This window comes from Sturnus vulgaris, chromosome 15 (assembly GCF_052056855.1).
Source record: "Sturnus vulgaris isolate bStuVul1 chromosome 15, bStuVul1.hap1, whole genome shotgun sequence".
Classification (NCBI taxonomy): Eukaryota; Metazoa; Chordata; class Aves; order Passeriformes; family Sturnidae; genus Sturnus; species Sturnus vulgaris.
In genome coordinates this window covers 8875767-8891363 of record NC_142257.1, presented here as the reverse complement: position 1 = coordinate 8891363, position 15597 = coordinate 8875767, and the positions used below count along the sequence as shown (strand labels likewise).

Sequence of the window (15597 nt, the reverse complement as noted above, 5' to 3'; positions counted from 1 at the left end):
GTTTAGGGATAAAATACTGTTTATTTATGGCTTTTGCTTGAAAGGTCTTGAGGTTTTGCCTCCTTAGAACCACCCAATCCTATGTGCTAAGGTTTTTTACTGTAGCTGGCAGGTGATGGTCACTGTCTTTTTAAATAAATAGGGTTGTGTTGTGAAAATGCATTCTTGCCCACCCCAGATTCTCTGACAGCTGCTTGTAGTTGTTGAAGCCAATGGTTTCTCTGTAACCTCCATCCTACCTCAGTCCCAAGTGGGTCTTAGCAATGTTCACAACAGTTGCTGCTGTCTGAAAGATTAATTTGCATCTGTTGACTTGCTGCAGCCTCCCCTGTTGTAGTCCTCTGGGATAGTCCATAGTGGATCAGGGTATTGCAGGGAAGACTTAAATGGAGCTATATCCCAACCACGTAAAACTGGGATAGGGGAAGGAAGGCAGGTGTCTCAGTGAGGCAGCAGTGAGCACCTGAGTTTGGGTGCTGAAGGGATGGGCAGCTTTTGTGTATATTTAGTCAGTAATGATGTTGTATAGACTTCAAAACATGTGCATAGCTGAAAATGCAGACAGATGTGATCATTCTAGGGGCTTTGTTGATGTTAACATTTGTATAGCCTGATGGTAATTAAGTGAAGCAACTAGTTGGACTTAGCTGTCCTTTGGCTTGGAAAATTTACTGAAAATCAGAGCAGACTGTGGATATACTTCCTCATTCGTGTCCGTCACTGACCCTTCTCCCAGGACACACCTATTTCTGTTCTACTTGCTATAGGCAGAAGCTGCCAGGTGCATAAAAGTGGAGTTTTAAAATCCACATGAATTCTCTGGAAAAATAGCTTGAAATTACGATGAAATGTGTCAGTAATTTTTTCATTCTATTCTGTAATTGATCAGAGAAGGACATCTAGTGGCTGGTGTGTCATGAGCCTGCTGTATTGAAATGAGACTGTGTGTTATCGTACAAGCAAAAGCTTTTCTGAAAACTTCCTCAGGCAAAGATGTACTTTTTCCAATAAAATAGAATTTACAATAACTACCTCGAAATCAGAGATAGCAAAGTAATTTGAAATGTTCTTATCTTTGTTTTCAAGGAGTGCATCTCTACTATGTTGGTGGAGAAGTCTATGCTGAGTGTTTAAGTGATAGCAGCATATTTGTACAGAGCAGGAACTGCAACTACCACCATGGCTTTCATCCAACAACTGTATGCAAGATTCCCAGTGGATGCAGTCTGAAAATTTTTAACAATCAGGAGTTCGCTCAGCTTTTAGCTCAGTCTGTCAACCATGGATTTGAAGCAGTATATGAGCTCACCAAAATGTGCACCATTCGAATGAGTTTTGTAAAGGTAAATTATTCTGAGAGTATTTAAGTTTATTGTGGGTTTGGGTATTAATCAGTAATTCCATTAGCACTGTAGCATAGCTGTTCTGGCCTGATGTGGTTCTTCTCAATTATAAGTATATTTAAAGTGATTAATTGGGGGAGAAGGAAATCAGTGCAAGAAAGGAAAAGCACAGATTGCTGTATTGAATGTTGACTGTATATTCAGTTACTTCAGTATTCAGGACAGGAATTTATTCTTTATGGTTGCTGTAATTTTGTTAAACGAGATGTAAGTTCATGCTCTAAATTTCAAGGAGTAAATTGAATAACAAGTCCACTAAAAGAATATGAGTAGAAAGGAACATAATTATTGAAGAAAATTTTCAACTTCTTCAAATTGATTATTAGTTTTAAAAGAACCCTTCTTATGGAAAAAAGACCCCAAACTGCCCCAAACCCTAATGATTTGAGTTTCTGAAGTCAAGCTGTGCTGTTAATGTCACAGGAGCGTTTCCTGAGCATTGTTTAATCAAAGTGTTGTCTGTCTCAGGTTAAGTGTGGAGTCCGAACTTGAGCTTTCCAGGCGTTTTGTTTGCATGTTGTCCAAAGGGTGTCTCGGTTTTGTCAGTTATGACAAATACTGCTTAGTTTGAGAGTCTGGAGGAAAGGGAGCAGGAGGTTGAAAGTGAAGAGAGATGTGGCCATGGCCGGGAGTCATCCTCAAGTCAGCAGTGATCTCCACAGGAGGCTGTGGCATACAATTGATTCAGGCTTCCAGGTGCAGCTTCCCTCCTGCTCCTTCCCAGCCTCGGGTTCGTTTCTTTAGATCAGTGTTACTGGATTGTGAATTACGTTCACAAAAAAGATACTTATCTTTCGATCATGATTTCCTGCTTCTTGTTAGTAGTTATTTTAAAAGACAAGCACGTCCTCAAATTGATCAGTGCCGTTTTTTTCATTTTCTAGGGCTGGGGAGCTGAATATCACCGGCAGGATGTCACAAGCACCCCATGCTGGATAGAAATTCATCTTCATGGGCCCCTCCAGTGGCTGGATAAAGTACTTACACAAATGGGTTCTCCTCTTAACCCCATCTCATCTGTTTCATAGTGCTGAAATTCCATCTTCAGCCTTATTTTTAGTGAACTTATTCTAATTCTAGAGAAACTTCCAGTGGATACTGTGAGCTACATGGAGAATGGATCTTATGATTTAACTTTTTTTTTAGATCCCTTTGTGACCAATTCCACTGTGTATAGCTAATCAGTTTTACATTTCGAATTGTTCTTGTGATGCTTAAGTGACAGTTGAGCCCTAAGGGAAAAAATAGTCTATTGAAAAAGTCAGAACACTTTTCCCCTTTTTCCCCTTAAAACTTAAACAGACAAATGTCTTAACTGGAAAACCTTTTTGTCCTGTAGGGACAAGAATTAATGAAGACTGACTTCAAAAAATAAATACATATCATAATTTGGGATTTTTTAATGTTTATGAAACTGTTTGAACATATGCAGCTCCAGCTTGCAAGCTGTGTTTTTAGCTTAGTGTTTTAACATCTTAAGGTTGACATCTGTCATAAGCAAAATTAGACTTTATTATTGCTAATTTGCCTCAGATTGAACAATGTGATTTTTAAGTGTACACATGAAATATACTTTTTACAAATATTGGAGTGGTGTAAAAACACTTGTATTTTCTATTGGAAAATGCTGTCATAAACACATTGTATGTTAATGCAGAATAGCAGTTCTTAGCCTTTTCCCACTTTGGTTTTGTAATATCTCTTTTAACCACCATTTAAAGTAGTAATTGATCCAAGGTAAACATCCTGCACATTTCTGGAGTAGTGATTCTTGTTTTGCTTTGATTTACACTCATGCCGTTTGGATTTGGTTGCCAAGGCTATTTCTTTTTAGGTACCTTTCTCTATTTTAACATAAACACTACTATTTGTAAATGGCAGTGCTTACTACATTTTGGAAGGAAGAAGTTTTTTGTTTTCTTTTTGGTGTTCTAGCTGTTTATTTTACCTGTCTGGAATTGATCTGTGTTAGGCCTCTTTAGTCTCGGTAGACATTTTGCAGTATTAGTGATTACACTGTATTTAATTCACTTTCAAGTATGAGTTTGAGTCTCTTTGAAGACTGTGAGTGGCTTAGCAGATGAGTAACTGAATGCAGAAGCTTTTACTTCCAGATAATGTAATTTAATTCAAACCTGTTGGTAATGACCAAAAGTAATCACTTCTTTGTAGCCTGCATGAAACAGTGCTCTTGATCCTGTCCCTGATGGCAGGGGTTCAATCAGAAGACTTGTAACTGTGGTTGGCATCTTTATGGGATTGAAGGACTGTGTTAATATGACTATGGAATTTCTGTCTCACATCTAAAGAATCACAGAGTGAATGTTAAGGGTTGGAAGGGACCTTAAAGATCTCCCAGTCCCAACCCCATTTCCATGTGCAGGGACACCTCCCACCAGAACAGGTTGCTCCAGGCCTTCTCCAGCCTGGCTTTGAACACTGCCAGAGTTGGGGCATTCACAGCTTCTCTAGGCAACCTGTGCCAGTGCCTTACCAGCCTCACAGTAAAGAATTTCTTCTGTATGTCTAAACTAAATTTGCCCTCTTTCAATTTGGACCTGTTATTCCTTGTCCTGCCACTGCAGTTCCAGACAGAGTCCATCTCCAGCTTCCCTGTAGCCCTGTCAGATTCCCATGAGGTCTCCACTCAACCTTCCTTCTCCAGGCTGAACAGCCTCAACTTTTTCAGCCCCTCTTTGCAGGGGAGGTGCTCCAGTCCTCTTACCAGCATTGGGACGTATGGACTTGGTCCAGCAGTTCTGTGTCCTTCTTGGGCTGGGTGCCTCAGAGCTGTGCTCAGCACTGCAGGTGGGGTCTCACAAGAACAGAGCAGAGGGGACAGTGCCCTCCCTCGCCCTGCTGCCCACGTTCCTTGGGATGCAGGCCAGGATTCTGTCGGCTTTCTGTGCTCTGAGTGCTCAGTGCCAGTTCGTGGGGAGATTTTCATCAACCATTACCCTCAAGTCTTTCTCTGCAGGGCTGCTCTCAATCACTTCTCTGCCTGACCTGTAGGTGTGTCTGGGATTGCTGGGACCCAGGTGTAGGGCCTTGCACTTGGTTTTGTTGAACTTCATGATGCTTGCATTTGGCAAACTTAGGTGGAGAATTTAAACACTGTACTAAATATTAAAATCAATTATGTAGCATATGCATATTTCCCTCCTTTATATAATAAAAAAGAGGCTGAAAGAAACATATTAAGAGAAGTAGAAGTGAATTATATACAAAATATTGCATGCAGAAAGACCTTATTATCTTTTTTAACCTCACCTTGCTTTTTCTCTTTCCTGAACATCTCTTCAAAAAAGGGTTCAGTGTTGGGGAGAGGCTGAAAACTAATATGCAAATATTTACTAAAAGATGCATTTACTGCAATCCTGAGAAAATTATTTTTTAAACAAGCTTTTGTGTCTTCTGTTGAATGACAGTTTCTCCTCAAATGTGGAAATCATGCATCGTATGGTACCTAAGTAGCAAATGATCTTAAAGGATTAAAATTGTTTACGTGTCATGAAAATGTTTTTTATTAATTGCCTTAAGGGAATAAACTGTAACACTTCTGCAGAACCCTAATGTTCTCTTGTACAGGAATTTCTGTCTTACTGTTTTGGTTTTTTGTGTTTTGTTTTGTTTTTTTAAACAGTTTCTCAAGTATGTTTGAAAAAAGATGAGTGCATCTTCAGAAGAAGGGGAGTAACATTATTTGCCACTTAGCTTTGGTTTCTTCCCTTTCACTCTTTGGAGCTGTAACCCACAGACAGTTCTTTTGATTGAATAAGATACCAAGTCAGTTGGCCACAGGATCCAGCTTCTATTTTCTTCTTGGGGCCTGACGTTTGTCAAGTTGCTGAATATGTATATTTAACACTACAGAATATTATATCTCTTGACTAGCTTATGTAATAAACGACATGGCATATTGAATTAAGGAAAGACTACAGTTGTAGGTACAAGATTTTACTTTATCCTAAATGTTTTTCACCTGGCTTCATCTCTGTTCAGTTGTATGCTTATATGTGGCCAGCTGAATGACTCAAGAATGGGTGTTGCAGTGGCTGTTGTGAGCCAGAGCTGGTGCTTAGTGGTAGTATTGTGGTTAGATTGGCTACCCATGCACTGAACCATAATTTCTGCAATAATATCCAGTTAACCCTCTTCTGATGCTGTCATTAAGTACTGAAGTGCTCTGGCGTTTTTCTGCTTGTGTACATATTCTGGAACTGTAGTAGCTGCAGTGCTGGAATATCCTTGTGACTGCTGATTTTGGCAGGGCAGGCTTGCAGGAGCAAACCCAGTCAGATTTGTCTGCGTTCTAGTTCTCTGTTCCTCCCTAGCAGGGCTTTTTAAGAGCTTTCTGGTTAACAGATTTTGTGTGCTACTGGTTCATGGTGTGGCTAATCCAGTTTTGTTCATCTCTGCTGCTGATAAAAATTCAGATATGCGTGCATGGATAGATTAGATGGAAAGTTTGGTGCCAACAATGTCTAAAGTGTAGCCAGAGCAGGGAGTGCTGCTCATGGTACAGCACATTGTGCAAAAAATCACCCCTTGGTCTAGATAGAGGGATGGAGAAATTGGCTCAGCTAGTGGTGTGGTAGTGGCAGATGGAGCCTTTCCAGTATAGTCCAGCTTAAACTGAATGTTACTCCTCAGTAAAAACTGATTTGGCTTTTGTAGTGTATTTTCTTCTTTCTGGGCATCTTTCTGCTTTGCACCAATCCCAGCACAGACTGACAGCTTTGGCAATACCAGCAGAGAGCCTGGAGCAGGCTCATCCTGGAGGCTTTCCTGAGAGTGCTTTTATAGAGATAAGACAGCAGCTTGGCTGTTGCTCCTTAGACACCTTGGCCTTGCTGGCAGTCAGGTAGTGCCTTGTGTATCACAGTCATGAAGTGCATTAGGCATGAAGTAGTTGTCCATGAAGGACTGACACTGGGTTATGGAATCTACAGGACCAAAATAAAACCTTCTAGCACGACTGACCAGTGAGAGACAAATCTGACAGAACAGCCCAACAGGCAAAAGAATGATAAAATAGCCCAGCTGTTCCAATTCAGGATAGAATTGTTTAAAATGTTGGAATTCTTTTAGTTTTGCTTGAAGCAATGATTTTTTTTTCCCCCCCACAGTATTATAGTGTGGAAGTTGTCAGTTCTTGGATGTAAGATTAACTTGGATTCTTGCAGTATAACTCTAGAGGACATTATGATGTGTCAGGCTTCCTCACTAGTCTGAAATAATAATCTTTTCAGAAATTTTTCTTGCTCAAAGCGTTGCTGGTGATGGTTTCTGGAGAAGGAAACAAACAAACAAAAACCAAAAACGAAACCAAACCATTTCCTGAATGTTTTGCTTCAAATGACAAACACGTGACTAACTTTCTTCTGTAGTTGTGAAGTCTCTGTTAAGGAGGGTTTCCCACTCTGAATTCAAATCAATAGACCAAACCATCAGATTACAACATAATGTTGCTTTCTTGTGCTGCTCCATAAACCTGCTTCTGTGTTTGTTGCAAGCATAACCTTTATGCTTTTGTTTACATTGTAGGAAACACAGTTCTAGCAATGAGGTTTTTTCATTTAACTCTAAACATCTTTTTATTTTGTTAATTTTAAAATTACTAGGTTTTGCTATGTTATGTTTTTAAAGATATTTTTTGCATACTGCTGCTCATATTTCAATAAACAAAACAAAAACCCCACACATTCTTCTGACTTCCTTTGTCTGTAACTCTGTGTCTCAAGTTATTTGTTTACAAGGGTTAATTTATCATGTGTAACTTGCTGCTGATGCCTCTCCATGTCCATATTCCTCCTCAGACAAAGGTGATCCTGTTAATTTAAAAAATACTTCTCAATAGCTTTTTGGTAAAGTAAAAGCTGCTGTGCTCTCAGAAGCAGAGACTTAAGTTATTTCATTACTTCATTTTAAAGAGTTCTTTTTTCTTGAAGAATGCCACCAGCCAAAATGGTATCATTTTGATAGTACTTATAGAAATACTTCAGTTGGTAGTACAGAAAATAGTTTATCTATAAGACTTCAGCAATCTGATGATTGTTGGGAGTGGTTGGGGATTTTTTTTACCACATTTTGAAACAACTCGTCATGTCTGAATGTGTTGAGCTTTGAACTGCTCACCAGCAGCCTTTCAGTGAATGAGGCTGCTCACATATCTCTTGTAACTCAGTACTGCTGCAATAAAATGTACATTTAGAAGTTTAGTGAACAGTATGTTAGCTATGTTTAAAGATTGAGGGGAAGAAAACTTCCCTTGTTTAAAAAGATACTGCAGAAATAGAGGTTGAAAAGTGGTATATTAAATCCTTTTTTGGCAGGATGAGTACAAAAGCACTGAATCCCAATTCCACAATGACAAATTATTTCTTTAGTGTGAAACTGAAATGAAAATGTTGATAAAACTTTATCTTGTCTAGGCTTCCTGCTTTGGGATTTAATTTTACCAGCAGACTGCCACCTGCAGTAATACTCTGAAATTCTGTCATTTTCTCAATAATAAGAGCTTTTTTCCTCTGAATGAGAAGCCAGTCACTCCAGTAATTTTTTTTTAATTAAACTGTTGATACTATTTGATACTATTGTTGATACTACATTGATAGTATAGATACTATACTATCTATTTTTATAGATTTGCTTCCAAAACAATGATTGTCATTAAAATCTCCAGAAGATTTACTATGAAGGCATTACACAGATTATACAGCCTAATTTGTAAGCAAGATCTCAGATGAAGTTTCAGTGGCTTATTGGCTTTCCAGAAGCTTTATGTTGATTTTATGAATAGTTTTTAAAGTAAAAAACAAGCAAACAAAACACTTTGATTATTAAGTTTTAAGTAATGTAGACATGAAGTGGGGGTTTTTAATCTTACTGGTCTTTATGGGGAATCTGGAGGTAGAGTAACAACTCTGGGAGTAGGTAGCCAATGTAAACTCTCAAATTCTTTATTCATGGGATTTTTAGATGAGAAAATGTTTTAGGTGAAACACGCCTCTTCCACCCCCTCTGCAGCCTACACTGTGTGCTGAATAAGTCAGAGGCTGCTTCTGTTCACTGCTACATGGGAAGCAAATACCTCACTGTTATTTAAAGTAATTAAACATTGGGTGTCCCATACCCTGCGACCGGAGAGATCTTTCTTGTCCTGGGGTACAGAGCAGGTTTCTACCAAGTCAGTCCGTTCCATATTTAACTGCTGAACTCTGTTGCTGTTTGATTTTTCCCGTGCTCTGCTGGAGGGAGGAGCAGCAGGACAGAAGCAGCACATGCAGAGGTGTCACAGGCAGCTGTGTCACTGTCATCACCTGGAGCCCCTGCCTCAGGCAGGAGTTAGTTTGGCTGTCACCAAAGGGTTGCTCTGAGTTAGCAGAGACTGAGCTGCTGCACTGCAAGCGAGGTTTGCACAGGCAAGGACCATAGCACGGAAATGTTCCTGCTACAGGCGATGTAGGACAGCGAGGGCATGGTAAAAGTCTCATAAAGACAAAATCACAGATGGTATTTATACACACCAGTAGATTAACGTGAAATCAATTTTTTCTCAGACTTAGGTCTTGAAAATAAGCTTCCAACTTGTGTTCAGAAATAAGTGTACTTAGATAACATTTTCCCTCCCGAAGACAAACGCTGTAAACCTACTTCACTGCCATGGAGATGTGAGGTGAGGGGAAGCGTGACGCTATAGGGGGGGTAGGAGCTGTTGGGTCATCTACAGCCATTCTGTGTTCCATCTTCTTGCAGGGCTCCTTTTTTTCCGTAAGACATTGGAAGAAAAAACTTTTAAATTAGAGGCTTTTCTGTTCTAAGGCCAGTTCTATTTTGTTGTTCATAAATTTTTTTTCCCATTCTCTTTTTGAGAAATAAGTTGGTTGTTTGCAATAACAGAATTTACTTCCAGGACTGAATTAGAAATGCTGTGTAACCCAGTCACTCTGGCAAATCCTGATTTTCTGAAGTCTCTTAGAGAAATTTCTGATGGTAGACTCAGGAGCCACTTGAGATAGCTTTGAGTTGTCTGATTTTGACTTTAGACACAAAACAGACAAAATAGGCTCTATTCTGTAAGAGCCAAATGGAGACTGTTTGTTTCTGAGATTTCAGGTCTCTGGTGAGCAGTGTCACTAAAAGAATTTAATAGAAGGAATTTTTAAGTTTCCTCTAAGGAAATCAAGGTAATTACAGTATATTAAACTTAAAAGTGCAAACTTAGGAGTGACCAGGTTGTCCATTAATAGAATTCACCAGTGGTGCTCTATGCAGATGCTCAGCCCTGCAGGGAAGAATTTGATGATACCAGGAGGACAAAAAGGAGGGCAAGAAGATGAAAAAAACAACTGAAAAGATGTGACTATGTACCTTGTTGCCTGGGAGATTTTCTATATGGATTAATGGATTTAGAGCGAACTTCTCTACTTAAACATGTAGTTTCTGGAAGAACCTCATAAACACAAATGTGCTGCCGGCACAATCCAGGTCTCTCTTCCTTTCACCATCTCAGTCTGATATATCTTCCATTGTTTTAAATGTTTCAAATATCATGTAGGTAAAGCTCCTGGCTCTCAAAATGTGTAGAAGAGCAAGGGCTATGGGCAGAGCAGCGTTAAGTGGGGACACTGCTTTGGCAGAGCAGAACTGAACCTTTTGTTCTGCTGAAGTCAGGTCTGACCACACTGCTGAGTGGGAGTGGGGTAGCTGCTTGTCACCAGGAAATCGGGGCTTGAACCTGCTAGAAGAAATCTCCTTAAAGCAAGTGAGTTACAAATTGCAGTGCTCCAGTGGTTTGATACAGGTTTGGAGAGCATGATCATGCAATGCAGCCTTGCCATGCAGCACTGGGTTAGTTACCGGCTGACACCCCAGGCACACATGGAATATTTGGCTCTTAGGATTTATTCTTTGCCTTTTGTCTTGCTGTGCAGTTTGACTGACTTGTGAGTCCTACAGGCGAGCTCTTTCCAGGCAGAAGTTGTCATGGCCATGAGGCATGGGATATAGAAAACCCTTAGGTCCGGATCTTTGTTGGGTGAAAGGGAAGTGCAGATGGACAAATGCTCATGGAGAAGCCCACCTACAGCAGGAAATGTGAGAAGAAGGATGGGTACTGCTGGGTCCCCAAAACTTTAAACCAAAATGTTCAGGCAGAGCAATGGGATGAGCGAGCTCCCAGCTATGGGAAGCTCTCACAGAGGAGCACAGTGATGGTGGTTTCTCCTTGGTTACTCCGTACAGTGCTGTGACAAGCTCCCTGTGGGCACTGCCTGTGCCAACAGCTTGGGCAGCTGCATTCAAAACCATCCATGACTAAGAGGGTGAGGCCAACATAATGAAATATAATAATAATAATCCATTGAAAGGGTGGCATCAGCTTCAAAGTGTCTCACTGCTTCCAGGTGGAAGTGATGAGTTGTTTCCCTGGCCCAGAGGGAGAGTTAGAACCTTCTTATAGTATGCAGCTCCTGATTCAACAGAGCACTTAGCCATGGATGTGAAGTGATACAGGAGCTGCTCATCTTTTGAAAGCAAAGCAAATAATTAAGAATTTCTCTAAATGGGGACCACTCTGCTTTTTACAGCCTCGTGCCCCAGATTCCTGCTGTTTCACTCATCTTTCATGTTGCGTTGTATTGACCTCCAGTCTGCCTTGAGGAAAAACCGTCAGGAGGGAGGAGGCTGCTGCAGGGCTGTGTTCAGAGGCTCTTTTAAAAGGCACATTGAGAAAATTGGATTTGGTAAAAGATGCGGGGAATGGTGTGTTTGTGTCAGGGACAGGACTGTGACTGGCAGAGAGCGAGGGAAAGGGATGGAGAATCCATGTGGGACCCCACACTTGTCGTACATCAAATGAAACAGTTCCAACAAGTGAAGCAATGCCTGTCCTTCCCTGGTATGCTTGTGGTTGGAAAGTGGATTTTTTGGCCAGCTTGAATTCTGAGCCTGGCGAAACAAATGTTTTCTACACGTGCATTTCGTACATCCCTGGAAATGCTCAAAGCCAGATAGGAAGGGGCTTGGAGCAACCTGGCATTGGAAAATGACCCTGCCCGTGGCAGTGGGGGTTGGCACTGGATGATCTTTAAGGTCCTTTCCGATCCAAACTGTTCTGGGATTCCGTGATTGTGAGTATCATTAATAAAATTTTCTTCTGCAATAGAAACGATCTTGGATATTGTTGAGAGCAACACAGGGCATGGATAAAGATGTTCCCAGAAAATTGGTTAACACTCTCAGCATGACAGGTTCTTCTGCAGTATTACTCCAACCAAATAAGAGAAAAAATAGGATTATTCCAGAGCTATACTTGAATCTTTCAATAAAGAGTGCAAAGCAACATGTGCTCTGTCAGGTTCTGAGGCTTTTGCCAGCAGAAATTCTTAGACCAAACTCACTATGGCTGGTAGCTGAAAACATGCTGTCATTACTTAAAAATAAATAAGAAATGTCTGGTTTGATAAAACTTGATTTATTCAAAAAGGGCTGAGAGAAATACACCTGCATTTATTGTTGCTCTCTGCATAAGAGTAACTACTTGGAATTACACTAGTTAAATTTGGTTCAGAGGAAATATTGGCCACATATCAAGGAATAAAATATTGAAATCTGTTATGTAGTAGTTTAGCTTATTTGAACAAAATAAAACATGATAACAAAGACAATGACATGGAAGTATTATCAACTGTGCCAATTTGGGGTTAAAAAAAGAAAAAGCTTGCAAACCGACTTCCATATATACACACTTTGTGTTCTCGAGTGCAAGCCTCTGTGTGTGTGCAAATGTATTGTAAAATCTCCTCATTTGGACGTAAGTTATGTACACATACACACATAGCCTCTCTGGTGTACTCTGCAGGTCAAGAATAGGGTTAGAAGCAGTGTCTGACACCACTTTGAACCCCATTTCAGATGATCCAATACCCAAAACTGCAGCTAAAATAGAATTTACAAATGGGTGTTTCTGGATAGCTGCAATTCTCCTGTATGTTGAGCTATTTGATTAAAAAAAAAAAAAAAAAAAAAAAGAGAGAAAGAAAAGAAAAGCACCCCCTTGCCCACTGTTTGTGGGAATTCTGGAATTATGGATACTCTTCCTGGGTTCATGCAGCTTGGTCTGGAATTGTGCTGTAACTGCACGTTCACAAGAAATTAGCACTACAAAATAGCTTGTCAGCTACCAGCGTTAAGCAGAAGCTTTTTTTGTTCTGATTTTAGAACAAAATCAGATAGTTAGTAGTTTGAAGTGGTGGGGGTTGCCAGTGACCAGTGTTGAATCATGCTGTTACCATATTGATAATTCATGCTTCTAATTGGGCTAGGTTTTGATGAAGAGCAAGGAGTGGGGATACTGTGAAGTAAAGCAACTATTCCTATAAAGCTGTGTTTTATGGCTTTCAGAACTTATCCACTTTGTGTACCAAACTTGGAGTACTCTGCTCACCCCTTTCATTAGTTTGCATAGTATTAAATATATTCATTTTCTTTCCCCACTTCTCCCCATCCTGATTATTTTGGTTTCATGCTGTGGCAAGTAATTTCCTTTGCAGCTTATGAAAGTTGAAAATAAATTCCTTAGGTAATAAGCGTTTCACATAACTTAAAACTTGATCGACGATGCATTCAAACATCAAAAACACAACAGAATGACAATCAAAAGCCTAAATAAACATTTTTCATTTTCTCCTCCTGCCTGGCAGCCTCCCACGACATCACCATGCAGTTCCAGCAGCAGTTGGGAAAAACGGGTCTGGAAAGTAAACTCATCTCAGTGTGGAGCTGTTAGGTAAATACTCTGGGTTTTTTACATTTGATGCTTGGTTTCATAAACATGGGGGAACAAGCTCCACCAGATGCCTAAATCAGAGATTGTTGTTAATACAATTATCCTTGTATGGACACTGAATGGGTAGATGATGACATTTGCATACATACAGAGCTTAATCTGGAGTCACGGGGCAATTTTTTGCAAAAAACTGTATAAATTTGCTAAAGCATTCTTTTCATAACAGAGCTTTTTATTTACAGCTACTCAGATTGGCATACAGCATAATTTTCAGCCATCTCCTCCTGCTCATTCCTCTAAAGGGGGTCACATCCTTGCACTGGCACATGGCACTAAGTTCTTATTGCACAGGGTTTCTGGTGCCTGCTCCTGCTGGAATGAGAAGTGTCAGACAGCTTGTGTCCTCCACGGGTTCCTTGCCTCCCTGAGTGATCTGTCGTAAGGAAGAGTAGCAAAAAAAGAATTTTTCAGCTGGCAGTTTATGAAGAACACAATGAATGTCACAGTCAAGAACAGAAAAAAAAACAGAATTATGTAAGTCACCAGGTCTGGCTTATTTATTTCCCCTTCTTTCAACACCCTGGCTGTTGACATGTAAAGAGCGGAGGAGCTCACGGGTCTCGGAGTGCTGCTCAGGTAGGGCGTGTTGGTCTGAATCATTAGGTGAGCTTCAGTGGCACTGGTTGAATTGAGCAATTCACTATACATGTTCTTGCTTAAATTGTTTCCACAGCAGAAGTAAAGCAGGAGGGCAAACGCAGTCAGTCTTTGGCACAGGAAAGAAATAATGTTCCTGCTTGTAAAAGGCTGCAACCCAGCCACATGTTGTCTAAAACAAATTAATTAACTTGCATGGCTTAGTGACTTTCTTTTAAATCTTCTTGGCTCATATTTACAGCGTTTATCCACAAATATTAATCAAAAATGGTACAGGTACCTCGTGTCCTGGCCCTCGTTCCCCCAGCACGCCTCCTTTGGGGAAATGCGCCGGCTCATCTGCTGGTCAGCAGGGATGTGCTCTGGGATGTGCCGGGAGCCCCGTGCCGCCGCTCCACCTGTCCGGGCTGAGGAAGAGCCTCTTCCAGCGCCGGTGCTGGCACCAGGCTTGGGCTGGCAGCGCTCACTGTCCGTGAAGGGGAGGCACGAAGGCTTTCCAGCTGGTTTTCAGAAGTGGGATGCACATAAATCCGGGGTTAAACGGCATCTGCATGGAGAGGCAACTGCTGCCTTGAGATCCTGCTGGATTTGCCGTCGCAGTTCTCTGCCTCGGGAGGCTCCGTGCTGCTGAAATCCTGGTGCTGGGAAGCATTAGTTGACTTTCTTAATCCTCTGTGGAGCCAGTGCTAAGAGGCTGAGCTTTCTGCTTGAGCTTTCCAGGCACTCCTTTCGTTGCTTTGAGAAAAAATAATTAAAAAAAATAATAATTAAAAAAAAGAGCGATGTCCCTTTGTTCAAGAAAGAAACTCCAGAAAAGCTTCCCCGGGAAGGGGCGAGGGTCAGCTCTTGGGAAGCTCGGCTCAGCCGAGCTGCGGGCTGGCTCTGTGCGGGCTGGCTCTGTGCGGGCTCGGTCTGTGCGGGCTCGGTCTGTGCGGGCTGGCTCTGTGCGGGCTTGGTCTGTGCGGGCTGGCTCTGTGCGGACTCGGTCTGTGCGGGCTGGCTCTGTGCGGGCTGGCTCTGTGCGGGCTGGCTCTGTGCGGGCTGGGTCTGTGCGGGCTGGGTCTGTGCGGGCTGGCTCTGTGCGGGCTGGCTCTGTGCGGACTCGGTCTGTGCGGGCTGGGTCTGTGCGGGCTGGCTCTGTGCGGGCTGGGTCTGTGCGGGCTCGGTCTGTGCAGGCTGGCTCTGTGCAGGCTGGCTCTGTGCGGGCTCTGTCCCAGCCGGCTTTGCCCCGATAGCCGCCCCAGGGCAGCGCCGCTCGCTCCGTGCGGAGGGCAGAGCTGCGCGGTGGTGCCGACCGGCTCCGCAGCCCGTGGTGCAGCTGGCAGTGACACGATGCTGAAAAGGAAGAGATCTTCGGATAAATTCCCGTGAGTGGCTGAGGCTCTGGCTGGAGGTTCTCAGCTGGGGGAGGGTAGCAGAGAACGGGACAAAAAAGAAGAAAATTGCCTCAAAACCTTTCTTTCTTTCTTTCTTTCTCCTTCAGTCCTTTATGGTTTAAATCTAGAGTAATCAATGCCCTTTTTTTTTTTTTTTCCTTACTTCTCTGTGATCCCCAGCACCCTCTCCAGCCTGACAATTAGCATGTTAATTCTTTTTTTCCCCAGCAAATTGCTTTATGCTGCTATTAGCTCCTGGCTGCTTTCCAGCTTGCTCTCACAAGCTCCCATGCATCAGATAAACGCTGTTAATACTTTTATTTTAACGCATTGCAACTTGAAAAATGGGCAGGGGACAGAGCTGGAGGCG

General features: G+C 41.8%; 2 protein-coding genes across 5 annotated transcripts in view; one reads left to right on the top strand and one right to left on the bottom strand.

The window, feature by feature from the left end:
- SMAD5 (SMAD family member 5) overlaps window positions 1-15194 on the top strand; it is a 38739-nt gene extending 23545 nt beyond the window's left edge. For all 4 annotated transcript variants that reach the window (XM_088173688.1, XM_014883425.2, XM_014883423.2 and 1 more), the window contains 2 exons: window positions 1087-1343; window positions 2288-15194. In XM_088173688.1, the coding sequence (XP_088029814.1) occupies window positions 1087-1343; window positions 2288-2431 (401 nt within the window). In that variant the 3' untranslated portion in view covers window positions 2432-15194. The remainder of the gene's footprint in view (window positions 1-1086; window positions 1344-2287) is intronic.
- SMIM32 (small integral membrane protein 32) lies at window positions 13406-13902 on the bottom strand. Its single transcript, XM_088173689.1, has one exon. The coding sequence runs from the start codon at window positions 13900-13902 to the stop codon at window positions 13582-13584; it is 321 nt and encodes a 106-aa protein (XP_088029815.1). The 3' UTR covers window positions 13406-13581.
- Window positions 15195-15597: the final 403 nt, after the last annotated feature.